The sequence below is a fragment of the Corella eumyota genome, chromosome 2, assembly GCF_963082875.1.
Source record: "Corella eumyota chromosome 2, kaCorEumy4.1, whole genome shotgun sequence".
In the NCBI taxonomy this organism is placed as follows: Eukaryota; Metazoa; Chordata; class Ascidiacea; order Phlebobranchia; family Corellidae; genus Corella; species Corella eumyota.
In genome coordinates, this window is record NC_137491.1 from 18038217 (window position 1) to 18058474 (window position 20258).

Genomic DNA, 20258 nt, shown 5'->3' on the forward strand with positions numbered 1-20258 from the left:
TTAAGTCGTATATTGACCTAAAGGCGTGTAACCAGTCTTACAAAATTGCAAACTTGCAAGTTTATTACTTACCTATATGTTACCTTACTTGTAACCGTCCTTTTTGTGCCTGTTGTAATATAGCATGCAATACAAAGCTGACCTTTTAAAATAATCCCGATTTAACTTAGCAAAACAAAAGTTATTAAACAATACATTCTTTCTATAAATTAACTAATAATAAATGTCAAACTTCTTGCGACATTTTGTATTAACGTCTAAAACATTGTTTAACTTATATTACTTAAAAGAAAACTGTTCTAAAGACAAACTGGCCTAAACTAAATAAGCGCTTTTTTATTTAAGCTACAGCTGGCCCCGTTGGAATGTGAGATTTTAAGCTCAAAAACTCGAATCTCGCTAAAAGCGAATTTTTGCAGCTGTACTACAACACGGTTCCATGTCAATTTAACCCGAGGACAACTCAACACCGGACGACTCAACACCGGACGACTCAACACCGGACGACTCAACACCGGACGACTCAACACCGGACGACTCAACACCGGACAACTCAACACCGGAAAACTCAACACCGGACAACTCAACACCGGACAACTCAACACCGGACAACTCAACCCGGACAACTCAACACCGGACAACTCAACACCGGACAACTCAACACCGGACAACTCAACCCGTGGATAACTTAACCCGTGGACAATTCAACCCGTGGATAAATCAACCCGAGGACAACCCAACACCGGACAACCCAACACCGGACAACTCAACACCGGACAACTCAACCCGTGGATAACTTTACCCGAAGACAACTAAACCCGTGGATAACTCAACCCGAGGACAATTCAACCCGTGGATAAATCAACCCGAGGACAACCCAACACCGGACAACTCAACCCGTGAATAACTCAACCCGAAAACAACTCAACCCGTGGATACTTCAACCCGAGGACAACTCAACCCGTGGACAACTCAACCCGTGGACAACTCAACCCGTGGACAACTCAACCCGAGGACAACTCAACACCGGACAACTTAACACCGGACAACTCAACACCGGACAACTCAACACCGGACAACTCAACCCGTGGATAACTTAACCCGCGGACAATTCAACCCGTGGATAAATCAACCCGAGGACAACCCAACACCGGACAACTTAACACCGGACAACTCAACACCGGACAACTCTACACCGGACAACTCAACACCGGACAACTCAACACCGGACAACTCAACCCGTGGATAACTTAACCCGTGGACAATTCAACCCGTGGATAAATCAACCCGAGGACAACCCAACACCGGACAACTCAACCCGTGGATAACTTAACCCGAAGACAACTCAACCCGTGGATAACTCAACCCGAGGACAATTCAACCCGTGGATAAATCAACCCGAGGACAACCCAACACTGGACAACTCAACCCGTGGATAACTCAACCCGAAAACAACTCAACCCGTGGATACTTCAACCCGAGGACAACTCAACCCGTGGACAACTCAACCCGTGGACAACTCAACCCGTGGACAACTCAACTCGTGAACAACTCAACCCGTGGACAACTCAACTTGTGGATAAATCAACCTGGGGACAACCCAACACGGACAACTTGATCCGCGGATAAATCAACGCCGAAACAGCTCGTGACCAAGTAGACACATAACTTTTGAATGTTTTGCACGTTGGTTAGCAGTTTTACAATTCAAAACAAGATATAGCATTACTTTGTGCGGGTCCAAAAAGTCCACGGATTGGGTCGTCCGGTGTTGAGTTGTCCGCGGGTTGAATTGACCGGCCACCTACAACACTCATACCAAAATATGCTATTTATAAAATCAAGTAAATTCAATTTGTTTTACATTTTAAATTAAATATTTAAAAATAAATTTATGTTGAACAATTTTCTAGTAGTTTAGTTTTTTGGCCTTTTTGGCAAAGATCAAATGTATGACAGAAAAACATGCAAATGCAATTAGGACATAGGGAATAATAAACCTAATAAACCAATAGGTATCGAACAATATAAAATCATTTTAAAACTATAATAAAATAATTGTTTACAGTAAATGTTAGCCTTTTGTCGTAATATGATACTCAATAATAGTCATAGTGCTAATAGTACTTCATGTCACTATTTTAAAGGTACTAAACATTCTGCCTTTTTTCATTTTTTATGGCCAAATAAATAAATAACTTATCTAACATAAATTTGTTAATAACATTTTATATTTAGGCAGTATAATAGATTTTTATAAAGGTAAAAATGCTAAATCAAAACAAATCAACAAAAGCAAATATTTCATATCATGATAATTAAAAAAAAGAGCACACGCCTCAAAAAAAATAACTTTACAAAAAAAGAGTAATTTGTTTAACACAAAAAATTCTTCTTCCTCTTCACTGAAAAATTGTTGGTGCTTTTTTTGAAGAAAGGAATCTTTCACAAGCCGACCATTCGTTAGCTAAAAAATAGGTTATAAATGTTACCCACTAACATTTAAAACCAAACAGGTAGCATTATTTTCATATAAGTTTTAAAGTGTTTTTATTAAACCCTACTAGGTACATCATGTTGGTTTTAAAACTGAAATATATTAAAACAATAAAAATACCTCCTTCATATTCTATCTTAACTTATCACCTTGTTTAAGCAAAAATAATTGGTGTTCATATTTCTGTCTTTCCTGCAAAAAATAAACCCATTTTGGTAAAAATGTATAAGTGCTATTTTATCAATTTTCATTGCAAAGTTACATAAAAAATTGGTCAATGTTAAAAATAGTGACACGTACCTTATTGTTTTTATTCTGTACAATAAGTTTTTTTTTATGTTCATCTATTAAAGTGTCCACCAATTGAATGCATTCTTGTGGAAAATCTTTAACTTGTTTTTTAACATCATCAATCATCGATAATCTCCAGTTCTTATGTGCTTTATTTATAACCGATTCCTCAACATAGTAATTACCCAACACCTATAAATTAATATATAATTTTTTACTGCAGTACAGTTTTTATTTTGCTATAACAAATGACATTCAAATCAAAATTAAATATTTCTTACTTTTGTCATTTCAATGTCATAGGAATATCTTTTCTCATTTGCAAAGTTTCTAATTAGAGATTTAGCCATTTGCTAAAAATAATATTTTTTAATCATATTAAAAAAAAATTCTATTTAAAAATAATTTGGCCTCATCCTTTCTATAAAGCTTAATATTAAGTTGTTAATTTATAATATTTAAATTAACAAATTTCCATCAAACAACAAAAATACGATTTTATTTTTATCCAAACCATTTAATTTTCTATTTGTTAAAACAATTGTAAAGTTATAATAATAACCAATATCAAAAATTAAAATTTACTTTATTAAGTTCGTTAGTAGTACAGTATGCTTGAAATCTTTCTTTAATTTCATCTTGTAGTTTAATCTCAAATTCTGCTCCAACTTCTCTATTTTTGTTTTTAGATTTAGTTTTATATAAATCTAGTGCTGCGTTAGAGGCTTCGTCGTGAATTAATTTTAAACTTGTTTCAGGAACAAATTGATTTCCACATTCCTGAAAATAAAATTGACTTCATAAAATATTATGCGCGACGCATTTTATATTTAAAAAATTTAATTAAATATAAATTTAAATAAATAGGATTTTAGCTACAATATTAATACCTGGTTCATTTTTGAATCGTAAGTTGAACAACTTTCAATTAATAACTTATGAAAGTAAAACTCCAATTTAGCCTAAAACAATTTTCAAGTAAAAAATTCAATAAATGAATACAAAAATATCCATAATTTTAGTTTTAAAAGTTACCCTTCAATTTTTGTAGTAAAATAAACTTTTATTGTAAATTTAATAACTTAAATTTAAATAAAAATCTTTAATTAAAGTACTTACCAGGTTAGTTTTATTTTCCCTAGTAAAATTGTCCCTTTGTTGTTCACATAAAGTAATAACATTACCTCGCTTGGATAAAATGAAAACATCATCACCTAATTTAGGGCTTTTATCATACAATTGCAAAGCTTCTTCTATAAAACTATTATGCATGTTCATAAATTCATCCTCGGCAACGTACTCAGTAAGGTTCTAATAAAATATATTAAAGCAAAGTAATTAACATTTTATAAAGTTTTCTTATTAGTAACTAAAATGCAATTTAATAAAATTTTTATGTAAAATAGTTACACGATAATTAAGCGTTCTACTTATAGATAATAGTTCGTTCAATTTCTTACTAAAGCCATTTTTTTGCAGTAGAGATCTCTTGCTTTTTCAATAATTTGAAGAATAGCTGCATTTCGATTTGCCTTTTAATAATTAATATATAAAGTCAGAAAATCAAAATATTTAGTTATAATTAATCTATCAAGACTATGTTACTTAATTACATTTTTAACTTTTATTGAATGCCTAAATTCAACTACTAACCTTAGCAATAGAACTTAATTTTGGCAATTGTCCGCTTTTAAAAACTTCATGATATGAAATCACGAAATTTATTAAATCTTTCCCAACTACTTGCTTTCCGTTGTTCATTTTAGCAACAACTTTTTTGGCATCAAATAACTCGCTGAAAAGAACATCAACATAATTTTGAAATTCTTTGTCAATATCTGTAAAAATATTGTTCTGTATTAGTAACTTTAAAAATTGATAAACAACACCTAAAATAAACAAATAAGTCAAAAGATAAAACAAAATTTATAGAAAAACGTTTAAGTCAAACATACAATATTGAAAACCTTTTTTTAACAGTTAACTTAATTAACTTACATGTTATTAAATAAACAGTTCTTACCTTTACTTGTAAGAGGATCTGAATTTGCGTTTCTACACTCGACCTTATTTCCTGGTGCGGGCAGTAAAAAACACAACATTTTTTCAAAATATTTATCAATTTTACTTAGATTATCAGATGATGTAGCTTCTCTGTTTTCTTCCTCTTCTTGTCTCATTTCTTTTAAATAGGTTTCACCACCTTCCAATCCATAAGGATAACTGGGATCAGACCAATCACGAATTAAGTAGCAAAATTTCTAAATAACAAAGTTTTAAATATAATATATTATGTTGCCCAGTAGTTTCACAAAATTGCATTTTTGTACCAGTCTTTTAATATTTTAAGCATTTAAAAGTTTAAAAGTTTTAAGGCATACCCAGCATTTATTTATAGTGAGAATACATACGTGAAAAGGTTTATTGTCATCTTCACTATGTGTTGTTGTAGATATAAGTTTTCCGTAATCCACAAACATCTAGTATTGAAATTGGTAATATAAAAATATTATAAACTGCTATAACGCTTAATTATAAAAATACAACTAAACTAGCGCTTGTATACAGTTACAATATTATATTTGTTGACAGAAAGATTTTCCAGATCATCCATTCCAATTTGTTTTGTGATGTTACATATTTGAACCGAAGAAATTAATATGCTTAAAGCAAATATTACAGATGAAGACTGTGCGGTTGATTTTAGATCAAAAGTGCCCTGGGTATCCATAATAAACACGTTGACCTTTCAAATAATTAATTAGTTTTGCATAAACAATAAATATAACAAAAACAAGGTATTAAAAATCCAAATAAAACTTATTATAATAATAAAAACGTTTTTTGCTGTTACCTTTCCGTTTGGTGTATCAATAGGAAATGGTTTGTTCCAAATCCATATTCCTTGAGTATCGTGTTTTCTTCCGCCCCTCCAGTGGAAACCATCAAAAAATTTGTTTTCCTGCAACATATTAAAGTTAAATATTAGGAATTTTAAATTCAACAAAGTTCTTTAGTAAATAAAAATGGTAAAATAATAACATTAAAATAGAATGTATGTATTCTCGTTGTGCCATCTTCTATGTATAATATTCGATTGCAAATCTTTTAAGAATGAGCAATAAAAATATGGCACACAGATTCATGACGACTATTCCGCCCTAAAACCGATAAATCAATATATGTAATTTAGTTGTATAATGCTTTCGTTAACCCGTTTGTCCTCTTTTTGTCAATTTTTAAAGAAAACAAAACGATTGCAGGTAAAATGACTTTAAAATATAGTAATAATGTAGCAATAGGAATTATGACTTCATTAAAATAATAATCAATATACAAAATTTCTTTAAAAAATCCTTTTTATATACGCATTAGGGTCTTGTAGGCCAAAGTGGTTTTCTTGCAGTGCAAATTAAGTCAATATAACCATTGTATTGGCCCACATTAGAAAAGCACCACGGGCTCTAAGAAGCGATGCGCATTTTTGTACTTATTTTTAAATGCTTTTGATTTCCCTTTATAAATTGATTCTTGTTTGCAATAATGAAATTTAATATTTGAAAGAAGGAGTGTTATAATAGCTTAAATTACGAATGTAATAATGTAATCTTAACTCTCCACGTGACCGTTGCTAAGTCATCGTTAGGCAAACAGTCGCTTGGGTAAAAGTCGTTTCCAGGCAACTAGTCACGTGATAAAAAGTTTCGTTAAGCAAATGGTCACGTGATTTAAAGTCGTCGCTAAGGAAATAATCACGTGGTTAAAAGTCGTTGTTAAGCAACAGTCACGTGATTAAGAGCCGTCGCTAAGCGAACAGTCACGTGGTTTAAAGTTGTTGCCAAGCAAACAGTTACATAGTTAAAAGTCGTTGCTAAGCAAACAGTCACGCGGATAAAATTCGTTGCTAGGCAAATAGTCACGTGGTTAGAAGTCGTTGCTAAGCAAACAGTCACATAGTTAAAGGTCGTTGCTAAGCAAAAAGTCACATAGGTAAAAGTCGTTGCTAAGCAAACAGTCACGTGGTCGAAATTCGTTGCTAAGCAAATAGTCACGTGTTTAAAAGTCGTTGCATAGCAAACAGTCACATAGTTAATAGTCGTTGCTAAGCAAACAGTCACGTGGTTAAAATTCGTCGCTAAGCAGATATTTACGTGGCTCCAATGATACGTGCATTATATGATAACCGAAAATTTAGTAAAATTTTGTTTTATTGTTAAAATTTTGCTATTTATTTACCTCAACGTTCAGGAGTTTACTGAGAAAAAGGTTCAGCATAAATGATTTTCCAGTGCGAAATTTCCCAGCTAAGGAATAGATGGCAACCGGTGTTTCTTTAACTGACGGTTGGTCAAATATATCTTCAAGAGCTTCAAAATTAAGTTTTAAACCTAAATTACTGCTTGGTTCTATTATTTGAACTGGTTCCCCACAAGTAGCCATTTTCTATAGTTTATCACAAGTAGCTTATATTTAATGTAGTTTAAGTACTGAATCACAAGACCTATGGTCGCAAATTATAGCTCGGTTTACCTTTTTATTTAACGTTGAGTTGTTTTCTTCTTTTTTACATGTTTCAATTTCTTTGTTAAGAACCGCGCAACTGTTTTACTTGTACACTAAAACCTGATATTAAACGTGAATGCTGTATGTGTTTACATAATTTCTATACATATATATTTTTTAATTAATTTAAACAACTTTAAAGAAATGTTGTTTTTTTAACTACCTATATTATTTAAAAAATATAACTTAAAATTTTTTTTAGCCGATTAATTTTTAAATAAAAAATTGTATTACAAAATATTTTGCTGTGGTTAAAATTTAAAAAAAGAGAAAACATTTTAAGTACATTTTGGTTAAGTCGTATATTGACCTAAAGGCATGTAACTAGTCTTACGAAATTGCTAACTTGCAAGCTTATTACTTACCTATATTACCTTACTTGTATAGCCGCCCCTTTTGTACCTGTTATAGTATTGCAGGCAATACAGAGATGACCTTTTAAAATAATCCCGATTTAACTTAGCAAAATAAAAGTTATTAAACAGTACATTCTTTATATAAATTAACTAATAATAAATGTCACACTTCTTGCGACATTTTGTAATAACGTCTAAAACATTGTTTAACTTATTTTACTTTACAGAAAACTGCTTTTAGCACTAACTAGCCTAAACTAAAGAACCAGTTTTATACTAAGTCTATTAGGTCTGTAGGAATGTGAGATTTGAAGCAAAAAACTCGAATCTCGCTAAAAGCAATTTTTTGCAGCTGCACTACAACACACGTAACAAAATATGCTATTTATTAAACAAAGTAAATTAAATTTGTTTTACACTTTTGAAAGTAAATTTTTAGGAATATAATCAGTAATGTTTTAAAGTAGGAATTTAAAAATAAAGAAAGTGATGTTAGACGATTCCTTGGTGGTTTAGTTCTCTGGCCATTTGACAAAGAACAAGAGGATGACAGAAAAACATGCAAATACAATCATCGCAAATTGTTCCCTAAAAATGTATAACAACATTTTTTTGTTATATTTATTTATTCTCGGTGTAGGAAGGTCAGTTTCACGACCTTAACATAGAGTTACATTTGTACCCTGGCCCAGTCTCGAGTTGCCTGTGACAGTTTGGACTATTATAGATAATAATAGTCTGAATATTGAGCTGCTGATTTTTTTGGCTCAGCAGGAAATTATACATTTATAGCGCCTAACTAAATAAGGTCGCTACAGCTTGAAAGCAGTGGGAATAGAACCCAATACCTCATGTATTAGATGTTTAAAATTCAATGTGTTAAAAAAAACTCATAGTATAAACAATAAAATTACCGTGATATGAAATTCGGTTCTTATTTTGGTTCTCAAAGGTGTCATTGTACACATAGGTGGCCACCAACCTAGACAGCAAGTTTCCCTGTATCGAGCTGCCACCCAGCATCCCAAACAGCAAGGGAAACAAAATCCAAGAAAACCTAAATATACAAATAAACGTAAAAATCATTTAGTGATTATAAGTAAAGTTTGGAAACCTTTTAAATACAATATCTGTCTGTGCTTGGCACTTGAAAATATGCTTGGGTACTTGATATATTTGTTAAATTATAATTTAAGTTAACAATGATTACAAAGATTTAAATGTCTTTGATCTTTTTTTTCTGTTAGAGCAGTGAGGGTGTAACTTACAGCTGGGTAAGTCCTGGCAGCAGTCGACAATTGATGTCGACCATTGTTTTAGTTGAGGACCTCCCTTCACCACCGGTTGCTGTGTTTGGACTGTATTGTTGTTGACTACAGTTGTTTGTTGAGTCGATGGCTGCGATATTATAACAGGCGCAGAAGGTACAGCTTAAAACAATTAAAGAAAATGTTAACTTGTTTTTTTTTTTGCTAGTAAAACACCTTATTATGTTTTATTACACTTTCTACCTGGATACATTGGTGACTGATGCATCATTGGTTGCATTGGCGGCTGCATATTATATTGTGGTGGCATTGGGTAATTCATTGCCAAAATAAAACTGCTTAAACTTTTTTCCTAACAAAAAATAACTAAAAAAAATTGAAAACTCACTGTAAGTTGACTTTGTTTTCTGGTAAGTAAATTAAAAGCAAATATTCCTTGCGACCAAAAAAAGAGAAGCGCTTTAGGTTTAAATGCGCCTAAGAGATGCACAAAATGCATTTGGAATTTTTCTCTCCTTTTAGAATTTGGTTTAAAGCAAAATAGTGTTTTGTAGCAGACATTTTTTTATTATAATAATAAATATCAAAAAGTTTAATAAATGCAAAATCAAGCAATGATCTATATTTAAATTAAGATAAATAGCTTTATTAAAAAAATAAAAAAGTGTATTTCGTAGTGGTGTAGCAATTTTTCTGTCTATAACACGCCGCTGCCGGTCTTTTGCGACCATATTACGACCAGTAATTTTTAATAAAAATCTAACTAATAAATTCGAATTCCAAAATAAAAAAAAAAAATATTTAATAGTAAATACTGTACAGTATTGCATTTAAGTAGTTTAATTAGACAGAAATTAAAAAAAATTAAAAATTGAACAAAAAAAACAAAAAAATTAAGTAGAAAAACTTACAACTTTATTTTAATACTGTAATATTAATATTTAAAAAACAATGAATTGAAAAACTTTAAATTTATTTTAATTAAAAAATTATATCTGTTTTTAAATAAAGGTTATGACAACATATTTTTATCAAAAAATTAAAACAGTAAAACATCTGTTTTGTTATTGTTGGACAACGTGACTCGTTTCTGCACCGAAATTTTGCATAATTTTCTAAATATTTGATAGTAACATAGCATAAAAATTGTTTGTTAGTATGGTATACTGGTCATGTCAATAGATAACTAACCCAGTGGTTTTGGGTTCAAGCTGTACTTAAAACACGCTATTTGCCCTTAGGCCCGACGTTTGCTAGTTTACACGGAAAGACAGAAAAATAACATTTTTCATTCTTCATCAATAAAAATATAAAACTTGCAATTTTAAGGCTCCATTGAGAATACTTAACCTATCTACTTATAACTAACAGATTAATGAGATTGCATTAAAATTAAACACCATAAATAAAATGGATAATCCCGGAACATCATCATACAAGTTTACACCACTGACAAAGTTGCTAAGAAATAGAGAAATTGGTTGTTCGAAGAAAACAAATCGTGGTGGACAACAATTTGTAACTGATTATGAAATCCTTCGTTCTTTATATTGTTCTAAAAACTCTTACTTAGAGGTAAGAATTATATTAAAATTGCAAGTCATAAATTATTATTATTATGGTTAGGTCAACGATATATTATTTTTATTTATTTGTCCTCAATGTACAAAGGTCTCCTTTATGGGCCTTAACATAAGAGGACATTTGTAAGGTGATCACTTGTTTTTACTACATAAGGTCTTGGGTTTGATTATCACTGCTCTTTTACCCTTGAGTAAGGTGCTATAAAGGGTACAAACTCCTGCTAAGCCAATACTTACTCAGCAGCTTATAATTATCATGCAATTATATTCTATATAATATCCCAAACTGCCAAAGGCAACTCGAGACTAGATCTGAGTAACTGATGTTACTTTATGTTCAGGTTGCGCATTTGACCTTTCTACATTAAGGATAAATAAATACAAAAAAATCTTGTCTCAAGATCTATTAAATACTAAAGAATAATTGAATTTATATACAGGTAGTATATTGTGAAAAAGTTTTCCGTTCCATCTCTCCTTCATTTTGTTACGGAAGATTGTTCACGAATAATTATAAGAAATGGTTCAACTTACACACAAAACCATCAAGCCCTCCGATGTTGATGACCGAAAACGTCTTTAAGACTTCGGGTAATTGTAAATAACCATCTATGTTAGGTTTCTTCTAAAAAATTACATCGCAATAACAAAAAACAAAATTATATTAAAACTGATTTATAATATATATCTCAATCTATACTTTTGGTTGCCCTAACCCTTTGCAATTTGTGTGATTAGCACATTAATTTCTTATAAAAAACACATTAATTTATTTGTTTTAAAATTTTTACTATTTAGTATGTGTTATTAAAAAAACAATACCCTATCTTATTATACTAAACCGGCAGGAAGCGTGGTGCGGTGGTAAGAAAACATGCTACACCACCATGAGGTCGTGGGTTCGATCCCCACTGCTCTCATGCTGTAGCGCCTTTGAGTAATGCGCTATAAACGGTTAAACTCCTGCTGAGCCAACATTAGCAGCATAATTACTGAACAATTATAATCAATAATATCCGAAACTGCTAAAGTCAACTCGAGACTGGGTTGGAGTAACTTATGTTACTATATGTTTAAGTTGCGCATTTGACTTTCCCATATCGAGAATAAAGATATATACAAAAATAAAACCTTAGTTTAGTCAACTTAAAATTTATATTTTTTAGCTACTGGTTTTCAATCCCAAATAATTTTTGAGCTGGAGCCTATAAAAATTGTGGATGCAATATCGATACATAGCATCGGTTCAGAAAGTTACATTTACCTTCTTTCTAAACGTGGTTGGCTATATGAAATTGATCTGGTCACAGCGGTATTAAAAAATGCAATATGTATACCCACCAAACAGTATGCTGACATGTTATACGATTGGAGTGATACGCCTAAAATAGATTTAAACGAGAGTAAGTTTTTTTCTAAATATTTTTAGATAGTCTTAGTAACTTAAGTAGATATTTTTAGTTGACGATAATTTTTTTTTTGTTTTTAGAACCTGATTTAAATAAAGATAGATCCGCAATGCCTCGTTATCGCTATATCTATATCACTGAAAATAGGTAAGTTTTTTAATTATTAATCCTAAATGTGAGTTTAACCTAACTTTTTAATACTTTTTAGTCTTAAGTTGCTTTTAGATATATAGATGATCTCATGATATTCTATTTTTTCCAGCCATTTTTGGCTTATCAGAATTAAAAAACATTAGTACATTAATGGTATTTTAAATTCTTAAATATGCCCCTTGCCTTGGGTAGTATTCCTTTACCTTTTTACCAAGATTGTAGTTTAGGTTAATTCCATGTATAGAATTAACATAGCTGATAATATATATATTTATTATTTAAAACCCTTTTTCTATTTTTTGCGCAGACAAGCTGAAAGCATAATAGTAAAATCAGCTCGACAACCTAACCCGAGTACTAACCAAAATTCAACAGCATTCTGTGTTCTTAAACAAAACCCACTACGAATTCACTGCCATTTTATCGTTAACATTTTCACACCAAAGTTAAACCCACCTTTAACTTGTGATATTGACTCTGATATGTTTATAATTGCTAAGAAAGCAGGCAGCAAAGTGAGCTTCTATAGCCTAAATGACATTATCAAAGAGTACAATTTAAATCAAACTATAGTTATTAATCAAAAAGTAAGTTTTTGTTATCATACATGCTAACAGTTATTTCAAAACATAAGTTTTTTGTTGTATGTAATTTTTTTTTAAAGTCCCTAATTTTTTTATACAAGAATACCTAATTCTCAGCCTAAACAGAGCATGACATTTGCTACCCCCAGTCTAAGATCCTCTTTGGCAGTTTTTAAATATTATTGACCAAGTGACGTTATTTACTTTTTGATTATATTGAGGGTTTAGAAAACTCTCCTGACCCTTACCATTTAGAATAAATAAAACTAAGGCCAAAATTTTATGCAAAAAATTGTTAAATTTATTTATTTTTTAGGTTAAAATACATGTAGGTTGTAATCTTCGTCCCAAGAAAGGTTGTGTTGGTGACTTTGAGGTAGGAATACCTTACACTATGAATGATGTTTTTATTCCAGCATTTCCAAAAACAATGTTTAAAAATATTCCTTGTTTATTTGAAGCTCCAGCTGCCCGATTTTCACTTCAAATTGGTAAAAAAAACAGTTTTTATATATAAATTTAAAAATAATATAGGTTGTTATAATTGTTCAATAATTTTTAGCAGGAATTCGCACCATTTATAGTACTTTACTTAAGGACGCTACAGCATAAGAGCAGTTGGGATTAAACCCAGGACCTAATGTAGTAAAACCAAGTGTTTTAAACACTTTATGATGCTGCCAGTATATGTTATAGCACTTTTAAAATAATATTTATAAAAGCTAACTTTTTTTTAATTATTTTGGAATACACAAAAAGATTGTCATCCTAGCTTTTTAAGACCACTATGAATATAAATTTTTCACTTTTTACTGATCAAAAGGTGGAGTACCATATCACTATTTAGTTCCTACCAATAAACATGGAACTTCGTGGTCCTTAAAGAACTTGGCCAGCAGGAAGGATATATCAGGCAAAAAATTACATGTAAATATTTTATATAACAAGCGTGGTGTGTGTAAATAAATAAGTTTAAACCGGCAGCGTGGTGTAGTGGTAAGAACACTTGTTACACCACACATGAGGTCGTGGGTTCAATCCCCACTGATCTCATGCTGTAGCGCCCTTGAGTAAGGCGCTATAAACGATATAAACTCCTGCTGAGCCAGCACTTAATTAGCAGTATAATTATTGGGCAATTATAATTTCTATAATTTCCCAAACTGCTAAAGGCAATTTGAGACTGGGTCGGAGTAACTGATTATGTTATTCTATGTTTAAGTCACACATTGAACTTTTCCACATCGAGGATAAAGATATATACAAAAAAAAAGTCCTAGAAAACTATAATTAGGTCTTAGACGAATAATACAAATAAGTAGCTTAACTCATAGTAGCTTTATCCCTTCATCAACTTGTTGTATTAATAGATATCACAAAGATGGGATAGTTCACAATGGGATGGGGTATCAGTTCATAGTGATGACAGTGGTAGATTTATAAAACAAAATAATTCTTATGTTGAGGTTTTTCAACTAGAGTACACCAATAATAACGGTAACTAATAAATTCATAAATTAAATTTTTTTATTATAAACTTTAAATCGTATGTTTAAAGATGTTTTTTTGATTAATAAATTGCTTTTTTAATTATTACTTTATTTTTAAACTAATATTTTTTCACTATTTTTTAAGAAAATTATATGCTTTTAAATTAATTTTTTTTTTGCATAAGTAACAGTATTCTTTAAAATTATTAGTGTAGCCAATGTTATTGCACAAAATATTTGCTAATTTTTCCATTTTAAATTATAGTTTTAATAAAACATTGTCACTAAGTTTTATTTTATTACAGATAAAGAAGTTGAAAATCAAAGATTAACATCATGTTATAAAATAAACATCAAACCAAAACCACCAAAAAAAAGTTTAAATATTTTAAATCTTAATGAAAATTTGGAAGGTAAGTTAGTTAATCAACTTGCCGAAAAAACGAAAATGTATTTATATTTATTTATCCTTGATATTAAAAGGTCCTTATATTAAAAGGCCAACTTATACTTTAAAAATGTAATAATTTTTAATACCCAGACTTAGTTTTATTTTTCCAGTTTTGGCTACAGTTTTGGATATATATATACAACAAAACTTTATATATTTTTTTTGTATTTATCTTTATCCTCGATGTGGGAAAGTCAAATGCGCGACTTGTTACTCCGACCCAGTCTCGAGTTGCTTGTGGCAGTTTGGGATATTATATGGATTATAATTGTTCGATAATTATGCTGCTGATTAGGTGCTGGCTTAGCAAGAGTTCATACCGTTTATAGCGCCTTACTCAAGGGCACTACAGCATGAGAGCAGTGGGGATTAAACCCACGACCTCATGTGTGTTGTAGCAAGTGTCAATATTGGTAATACATCCTAAATCAAGGCTAACAGGAAGCAGTAAGAATCAAACCCAGAGTCTTACAGGTTGATGCCTTCTTCATCATTTTTAATTTCCTAGTCTCAATGTAAAAAATGGATTTTGCCAACCACAGCTTTAAACTGCATGTGAATATTTTTCTAAACTTACAAAGGTATTCCGCATTCCATTTCTTCACATGGTCGAGTAATACACAGTCCTAGACCATTTTTTTCCTACAATCCTGACACTCAAAGTGTTTGTGAAATGAGCTACACACTAATATCTGTTGTATATGATAGAGATTTGGATGTTCTGGGGTTGTTATATTATAGACCAACTGGTCATTATCAAGAGGGCTGGGGTAAGTTTTGAATACAATTTTGTTGAAAAATATTAATTTAAAAATATATATATATATATAAAAATTTTAAAAAATATTAAAAAAAAAGTAGTGAAGTATGCAGCAGTGTGATGTAGTCGTCATGTAATTTTAATTGTAATGTAATTGTGATGTAGAACGCTTAGCTTTACTATATTACGTACTGAGTTTAATCCCCATTGCTCTTATGCTGTAGCGCCTTTGAGAACTATAAATGGTATAAACTCCAGCTGGAGCACGCTTAATCAGCAGTATAATTATCAGCCAATTAAAAACTATCATATCCCAAACTACCAAAGTCAACTCGACCTTGGGTCGGAGTAACTAATGTTACCCTATGTTCAGGTAATGAAGTCAACCTTACCACATCAAGGATAAATGTTAGGAAATGTTGGAAAAAAATTGTCAAAATTTATATATCTTTTTTTAGAAAATAAAGAAGGTTCATCTGAGTTGGTTGTTTCAATTCATGACAATTTTAGTGGATCACATCTCAAAACTTTTATCCTCGAAAATGGTGTTTCGCCTTGCGATCGTGACACTTTATCACTCACCATCAGACAAGAAATGATTGTTTTTACCCGCTTTCAACCAGTAGACTTTAAAATGGAATACAAAATCCTGACTCTTAACAGAAACTCTTAGCTCTTGCCATTCTTTTTTATTTTCTTAAGTTTTTTTTTCTGTTATGAAAATGGTTAATCATATTTTATTTAAATTATGTTTTTTGATGTTTATATTTATAGTTTAATTTGGTAAGGGGTTTAAAAGTTTCAAGTATCAATAAAACATAAAAAAATTAATCTGTATAAATTGTATACTATTTTTTTTTTGTATAATTCTTTATCCTCGATGTGGGAAAGTCAAATGCGCGACCTAAACATAGAGTAACATCAGTTACTCCGACCCAGTCTCAAGTTGCCTGTGGCAGTTTGGGATATAATAGATAATAATTGCCTGTTAATTAAGCTGCTGATTAAGGAGTTCATACCGTTTATAGCACCTTACTTAAAGGCGCTACAGCATGAGATCAGTGGGGATTGAACCTACGACCTCATGTGTGGTGTAGCAAGTGTTTTTACCACTACACCACGCTGCTGGCTATTTAGACACCTTACATATAACAAAAAAATCTGACTTTTAAACAAAAAAAGTCAAAAAATTAAAAAAAAGAATTAAAATTTATTTTCAACTTGAGCGGTAGAATATATTACATAACACTTTACTACAATCATCATAAGTGGTAAGAACCAGCAGAAGCACACAAAATATTAACACAAGGAACTAAAAACTAATGCTACGGTTCTGCCTCACAATATATCATTTGTATATGTTTGACAATAATAAATATATACAACTATATACAAATAAAATATATTTACAAATATATAAGGCAAGTACTATATCAAGTAAAGTGATGTAGTTAGCATTTGTGCAAAAGAATCATTATTTACATGTTTAAAACATTGGATAAGAAGTTGACAGTGATGTTATGTTAGCCAGGGCTCTATGCATTTATAAAATACTGTCTCGTTTTTATGCCAGTTCGTGTGCTTTACTCCGGACATAATACATTCGTTAAAAACCCCTCTTTTGTCTAACGTTTGTAGTCCGAATACATTGTTCTGATAAATCTGCAACAAAATAATATTTAAATAACATCAAAGAAAATTTTTTTAACATTTATTTTTGTTACTAAAAAACACAACAGATATTTTAAGAACGTCTAAAATATTATAAAATATGCAAATTCCAAAAAGTTTTGAATAAGACTTTTAACTGCTACACTGAAAAAGCTTTTACAGTGTAAAAAAAGGGATAAAAAATAAATTTTTTAAATGCAATGTAACTTAAAAATTTGACTTACTTTTAAATCTCTCACTGGTACAACTTCTTCTTTATCGTTATAACAAGAAAACTGTGAAGATTGCCATGGTGTAATAACGCCATCGTCCGGTCCTCCTATCGTCACCAAATTACCCAATTTAGCAAAATTTTTGGCCCAATTTTTAGGATAGGCAAAGTTAGATTGCATACTTTCGTTATTTAAAGCTGCTAAGTATGAACTAAACTTCATGTACATACTTGTATGATGTGGATCTGTTAATTAATTAACAAGTTTAATTACTTTGTTAAGATACTAGGAGTGTAGTCAGAACACTTGGCTTTCACTACACGAGATCCTGGGTTCGATCCCCACCGCTCTCATGCTTTAGCGACCATTATAATTTATAAGATCCCAAACTGCCACTAGCAACTCGAGACATGTCAAGCTTAAGTAAATATAAAAAAGGGTTTTTAATATGGTATCTTTTTTGTACGAAGGTCAACTTTACATTCTAAAAAGTGATTTTTTTTGCCATAATCAATATAACAACTATCTAGTTGTGTATATTCAATAAATTACCTTTCCAATAGTTTCCGATGGACCATAACTGACCATAAGTTGTGTAAAAGAATTTGTACATATCTTTTTTAAACTTGTCTGGTACCAACCAGTTTATAAAAGATGTATCTATAGAAAAAAATAACAAAATTCTTTTAAAAAAAATAACTCAGTAAAATTTCATACATAGGCTTACTTATCATCATACATAAAGAAATTTTTATAACAGTTTTTGTATAGCAAAATGATATTACGACAGGGATTTAAATTTATGGAGCAATAAAAACGTTTGTGTTGGAGTAATAAATATTGGTACAAATAAATGGAAAACAACATACCACCATATTGTCCATTCAAAGGAGATGATAGTGCAATAAAAGAATCGACATTATGATCATTTGTTGTTTGTATCAAACCTCTGCCAACTAGACCACCTTTACAAACAAAAAACACAACTTTTAATTTACTGACCATCTTTACGAATAAAAAATAATATTTTATATTAAGTAAGCAGACCAGAAAAAAAAATTAATTAAGGTTTTAATTAAAATTTAGAATAAAACCGTTAGGATTTAAATGTTCAATTTATATTGATTTAAAGCACAGTCAATATTTTTTGGATTGGAAAAGGCGGACAGATTTACTGATTAACGGATCGCCATTTCAACAAGTTGCAGGACGCGCGATTACATTGTTACGTCATACAATGGTCCATTGAGCATGAACAATGCCATCGCGCGAACGCGAGGTTACTCTGTGTCAAGACATCACGTCATAATCGTACCAATTTAATCGGCAGGCGCGGGGTTACTAACGGTCAAAAAATGTTGGGTACCTTGCGAGTAGCCGATAATATGAATCCCATCTGTCGCATTTTTCATAATAGGTAATGTTGCATTTCTAATAACGTCAAGTTGCCTCCACAAAGGTTTAAAGCTGTGGTAATCGTCAAAGTAATCAAGTGTATGTACTTCAGTAGTGGGATGTACCTATTATATAAGTAAATGGGTATTTTAAACACAGTACAAATAGCGTTAACTTATCTCTATAGCTATAGTGGTAATTACACCTAAAATAATAAAGAAATGCTTATAAATTGGTTTAATTACCTTTTTAATGAGATTTTCCAAGCCTTTTAAATCTTTTGCGTCGTCCAGTATTCCATGTATAATAATAACTGGCTTATATCCGTACACTGTTATTGCTTGTAAGGCAAGAATTAGCCAAGAACTATAATAAGAAACTGAGTTTTTGTATATCGACATGACTGAGATTTTCTAATTGAAAACAGCTAAGCAGTATAAAATGGTTTATTTATCAATATATTACGCCTACCAATGACACTCAATCTAAAAACATGAATAACGCTTTTAGTTTAATAAGTGCGTAAATAAAAATACCCAGTGTAAGTCTAAAACCAGACACAATCAAATTGCTGACTTGGTAATAGACCGGAAGTTAACGTTTTCCACGTTAATGTGCTATCACATCGATTTTTTACACGTTAATACCGTTTTTTAAACGCCTTTTCATTTATTTTGTTTTAAATAAATAGCCTTGCTAGTGTAAATCATAACAAAAACACATAAATAAGCTGCGTAGCAAGTGAGTGATGATATTTTAAATCGGAAATGCCTAAAATTACGTCGCATTCAATTACATAACGTTAAATACCTATTCATACCTGAACTAACAACAACTTTTCACTTGCTGACAAATAAACTAAACTACTACATAGTTTTTGTTGTTGTACATAACTATAACGTCACTATTAACAACAAACACACCTCCTCCTAATGTAATTTGAATTTTATGACGTATAACTAGCGTGCTAACAAAAAGAAAAAGGGGAGGGAAGAAAAAAGGACGTGCGGTTGTCGATATCAGCTGATAGTGTAACGCTGTGTCGACGACCTTTTTAGTTTTTTTATAGTTATTTACTTTCTAAAATAAAATGAATTAACATTTACAATAAAGATAAATGTAACCATGTTTTTGACAGCTGTTTAAAACTATACAAAAAACAAATTAATTTAATTATCACTTACTATGTCAATCTGTTGCAGTTTGAATAAGTTTATGATTACGAAATGTTTCATGCGGTTTTGCTTATATAATTTTAAAAGATTATCTTTAAAAATCTATATTTAGTATAGCTTATATAACCCTACACGGAAAAACACGTGATAATTTAAACAAATTAAAGTTGCAATACTTTTTAGATGATTTGGAATTTTGAACTTTGCCACAGGTAGTTGATTCAGCAGTTACATAAGTTCTTTAAAAATTGAACTACTGATTCATATTTAAGTTTATTTACTTTTATTATTTTTTAAAACTGCAATTGAGTACTATTTTAACAACAATTTAAATTAAAAATATTTCAAATTTTTGTTTCTAATTTAAATTGAAAACTTTTTACTGGCGGTAGCCTACATA

The 20258-nt window shown here is 30.8% G+C and overlaps 4 protein-coding genes across 4 annotated transcripts; 1 reads left to right on the plus strand and 3 right to left on the minus strand.

Moving 5' to 3' along the window:
• Positions 1–1864: 1864 nt before the first annotated feature.
• Positions 1865–7279, minus strand: LOC145742133 (atlastin-2-like). The gene is made up of 14 exons (XM_082559898.1): positions 7025–7279; positions 5643–5750; positions 5361–5534; positions 5200–5268; positions 4812–5049; positions 4442–4626; positions 4249–4320; positions 3908–4099; positions 3679–3750; positions 3374–3568; positions 3070–3141; positions 2798–2980; positions 2618–2689; positions 1865–2467 (listed from the first exon to the last, which is right to left on the minus strand). The coding sequence occupies exons 1-13, from the start codon at positions 7226–7228 to the stop codon at positions 2630–2632; spliced, it is 1824 nt and encodes a 607-aa protein (XP_082416024.1). The 5' UTR covers positions 7229–7279; the 3' UTR covers positions 1865–2467; positions 2618–2629.
• A 915-nt stretch (positions 7280–8194) lies between these two features.
• Positions 8195–9297, minus strand: LOC145742587 (cornifelin homolog B-like). The gene is made up of 4 exons (XM_082560363.1): positions 9219–9297; positions 8976–9137; positions 8622–8764; positions 8195–8295 (listed from the first exon to the last, which is right to left on the minus strand). Exons 1-4 carry the CDS (start codon positions 9295–9297, stop codon positions 8200–8202), a joined length of 480 nt encoding a protein of 159 aa, XP_082416489.1. The 3' UTR covers positions 8195–8199.
• A 1088-nt stretch (positions 9298–10385) lies between these two features.
• LOC145742588 (DDB1- and CUL4-associated factor 17-like) lies at positions 10386–16236 on the plus strand. Its single transcript, XM_082560364.1, has 11 exons — positions 10386–10550; positions 10999–11149; positions 11725–11961; positions 12048–12114; positions 12428–12707; positions 13021–13195; positions 13528–13631; positions 14075–14201; positions 14500–14607; positions 15227–15415; positions 15864–16236. The coding sequence occupies exons 1-11, from the start codon at positions 10386–10388 to the stop codon at positions 16076–16078; spliced, it is 1818 nt and encodes a 605-aa protein (XP_082416490.1). The 3' UTR covers positions 16079–16236.
• Positions 16237–16597: 361 nt separating this feature from the next.
• LOC145743944 (lysosomal thioesterase PPT2-like) lies at positions 16598–19197 on the minus strand. Its single transcript, XM_082562020.1, has 6 exons — positions 18929–19197; positions 18655–18808; positions 18158–18253; positions 17841–17948; positions 17301–17533; positions 16598–17067 (listed from the first exon to the last, which is right to left on the minus strand). Exons 1-6 carry the CDS (start codon positions 19082–19084, stop codon positions 16924–16926), a joined length of 891 nt encoding a protein of 296 aa, XP_082418146.1. The 5' UTR covers positions 19085–19197; the 3' UTR covers positions 16598–16923.
• Positions 19198–20258: the final 1061 nt, after the last annotated feature.

Coding starts and splice junctions, on each gene's coding strand:
- LOC145742133 (XM_082559898.1), bottom strand. CDS start 7,228: ATGGCTACTTGTGGGGAACCAGTTCAAATAATAGAACCAAGCAGTAAT. Junction 4,100..4,248: donor ACTGCAAAAAAATGGCTTTA/GTAAGAAATTGA, acceptor ATATTTTATTAG/AACCTTACTGAGTACGTTGC. Junction 3,751..3,907: donor GGGAAAATAAAACTAACCTG/GTAAGTACTTTA, acceptor AAATTGTTTTAG/GCTAAATTGGAGTTTTACTT.
- LOC145742587 (XM_082560363.1), bottom strand. CDS start 9,297: ATGAATTACCCAATGCCACCACAATATAATATGCAGCCGCCAATGCAA. Junction 9,138..9,218: donor TCAGTCACCAATGTATCCAG/GTAGAAAGTGTA, acceptor AATTGTTTTAAG/CTGTACCTTCTGCGCCTGTT. Junction 8,765..8,975: donor CTGCCAGGACTTACCCAGCT/GTAAGTTACACC, acceptor TTGTATATTTAG/GTTTTCTTGGATTTTGTTTC.
- LOC145742588 (XM_082560364.1), top strand. CDS start 10,386: ATGGATAATCCCGGAACATCATCATACAAGTTTACACCACTGACAAAG. Junction 11,150..11,724: donor AAACGTCTTTAAGACTTCGG/GTAATTGTAAAT, acceptor TATATTTTTTAG/CTACTGGTTTTCAATCCCAA. Junction 13,632..14,074: donor TATCAGGCAAAAAATTACAT/GTAAATATTTTA, acceptor TTGTATTAATAG/ATATCACAAAGATGGGATAG.
- LOC145743944 (XM_082562020.1), bottom strand. CDS start 19,084: ATGTCGATATACAAAAACTCAGTTTCTTATTATAGTTCTTGGCTAATT. Junction 18,254..18,654: donor TATTATCGGCTACTCGCAAG/GTACCCAACATT, acceptor TTGTTTGTAAAG/GTGGTCTAGTTGGCAGAGGT. Junction 17,949..18,157: donor TTTGAATGGACAATATGGTG/GTATGTTGTTTT, acceptor TTTTTTCTATAG/ATACATCTTTTATAAACTGG.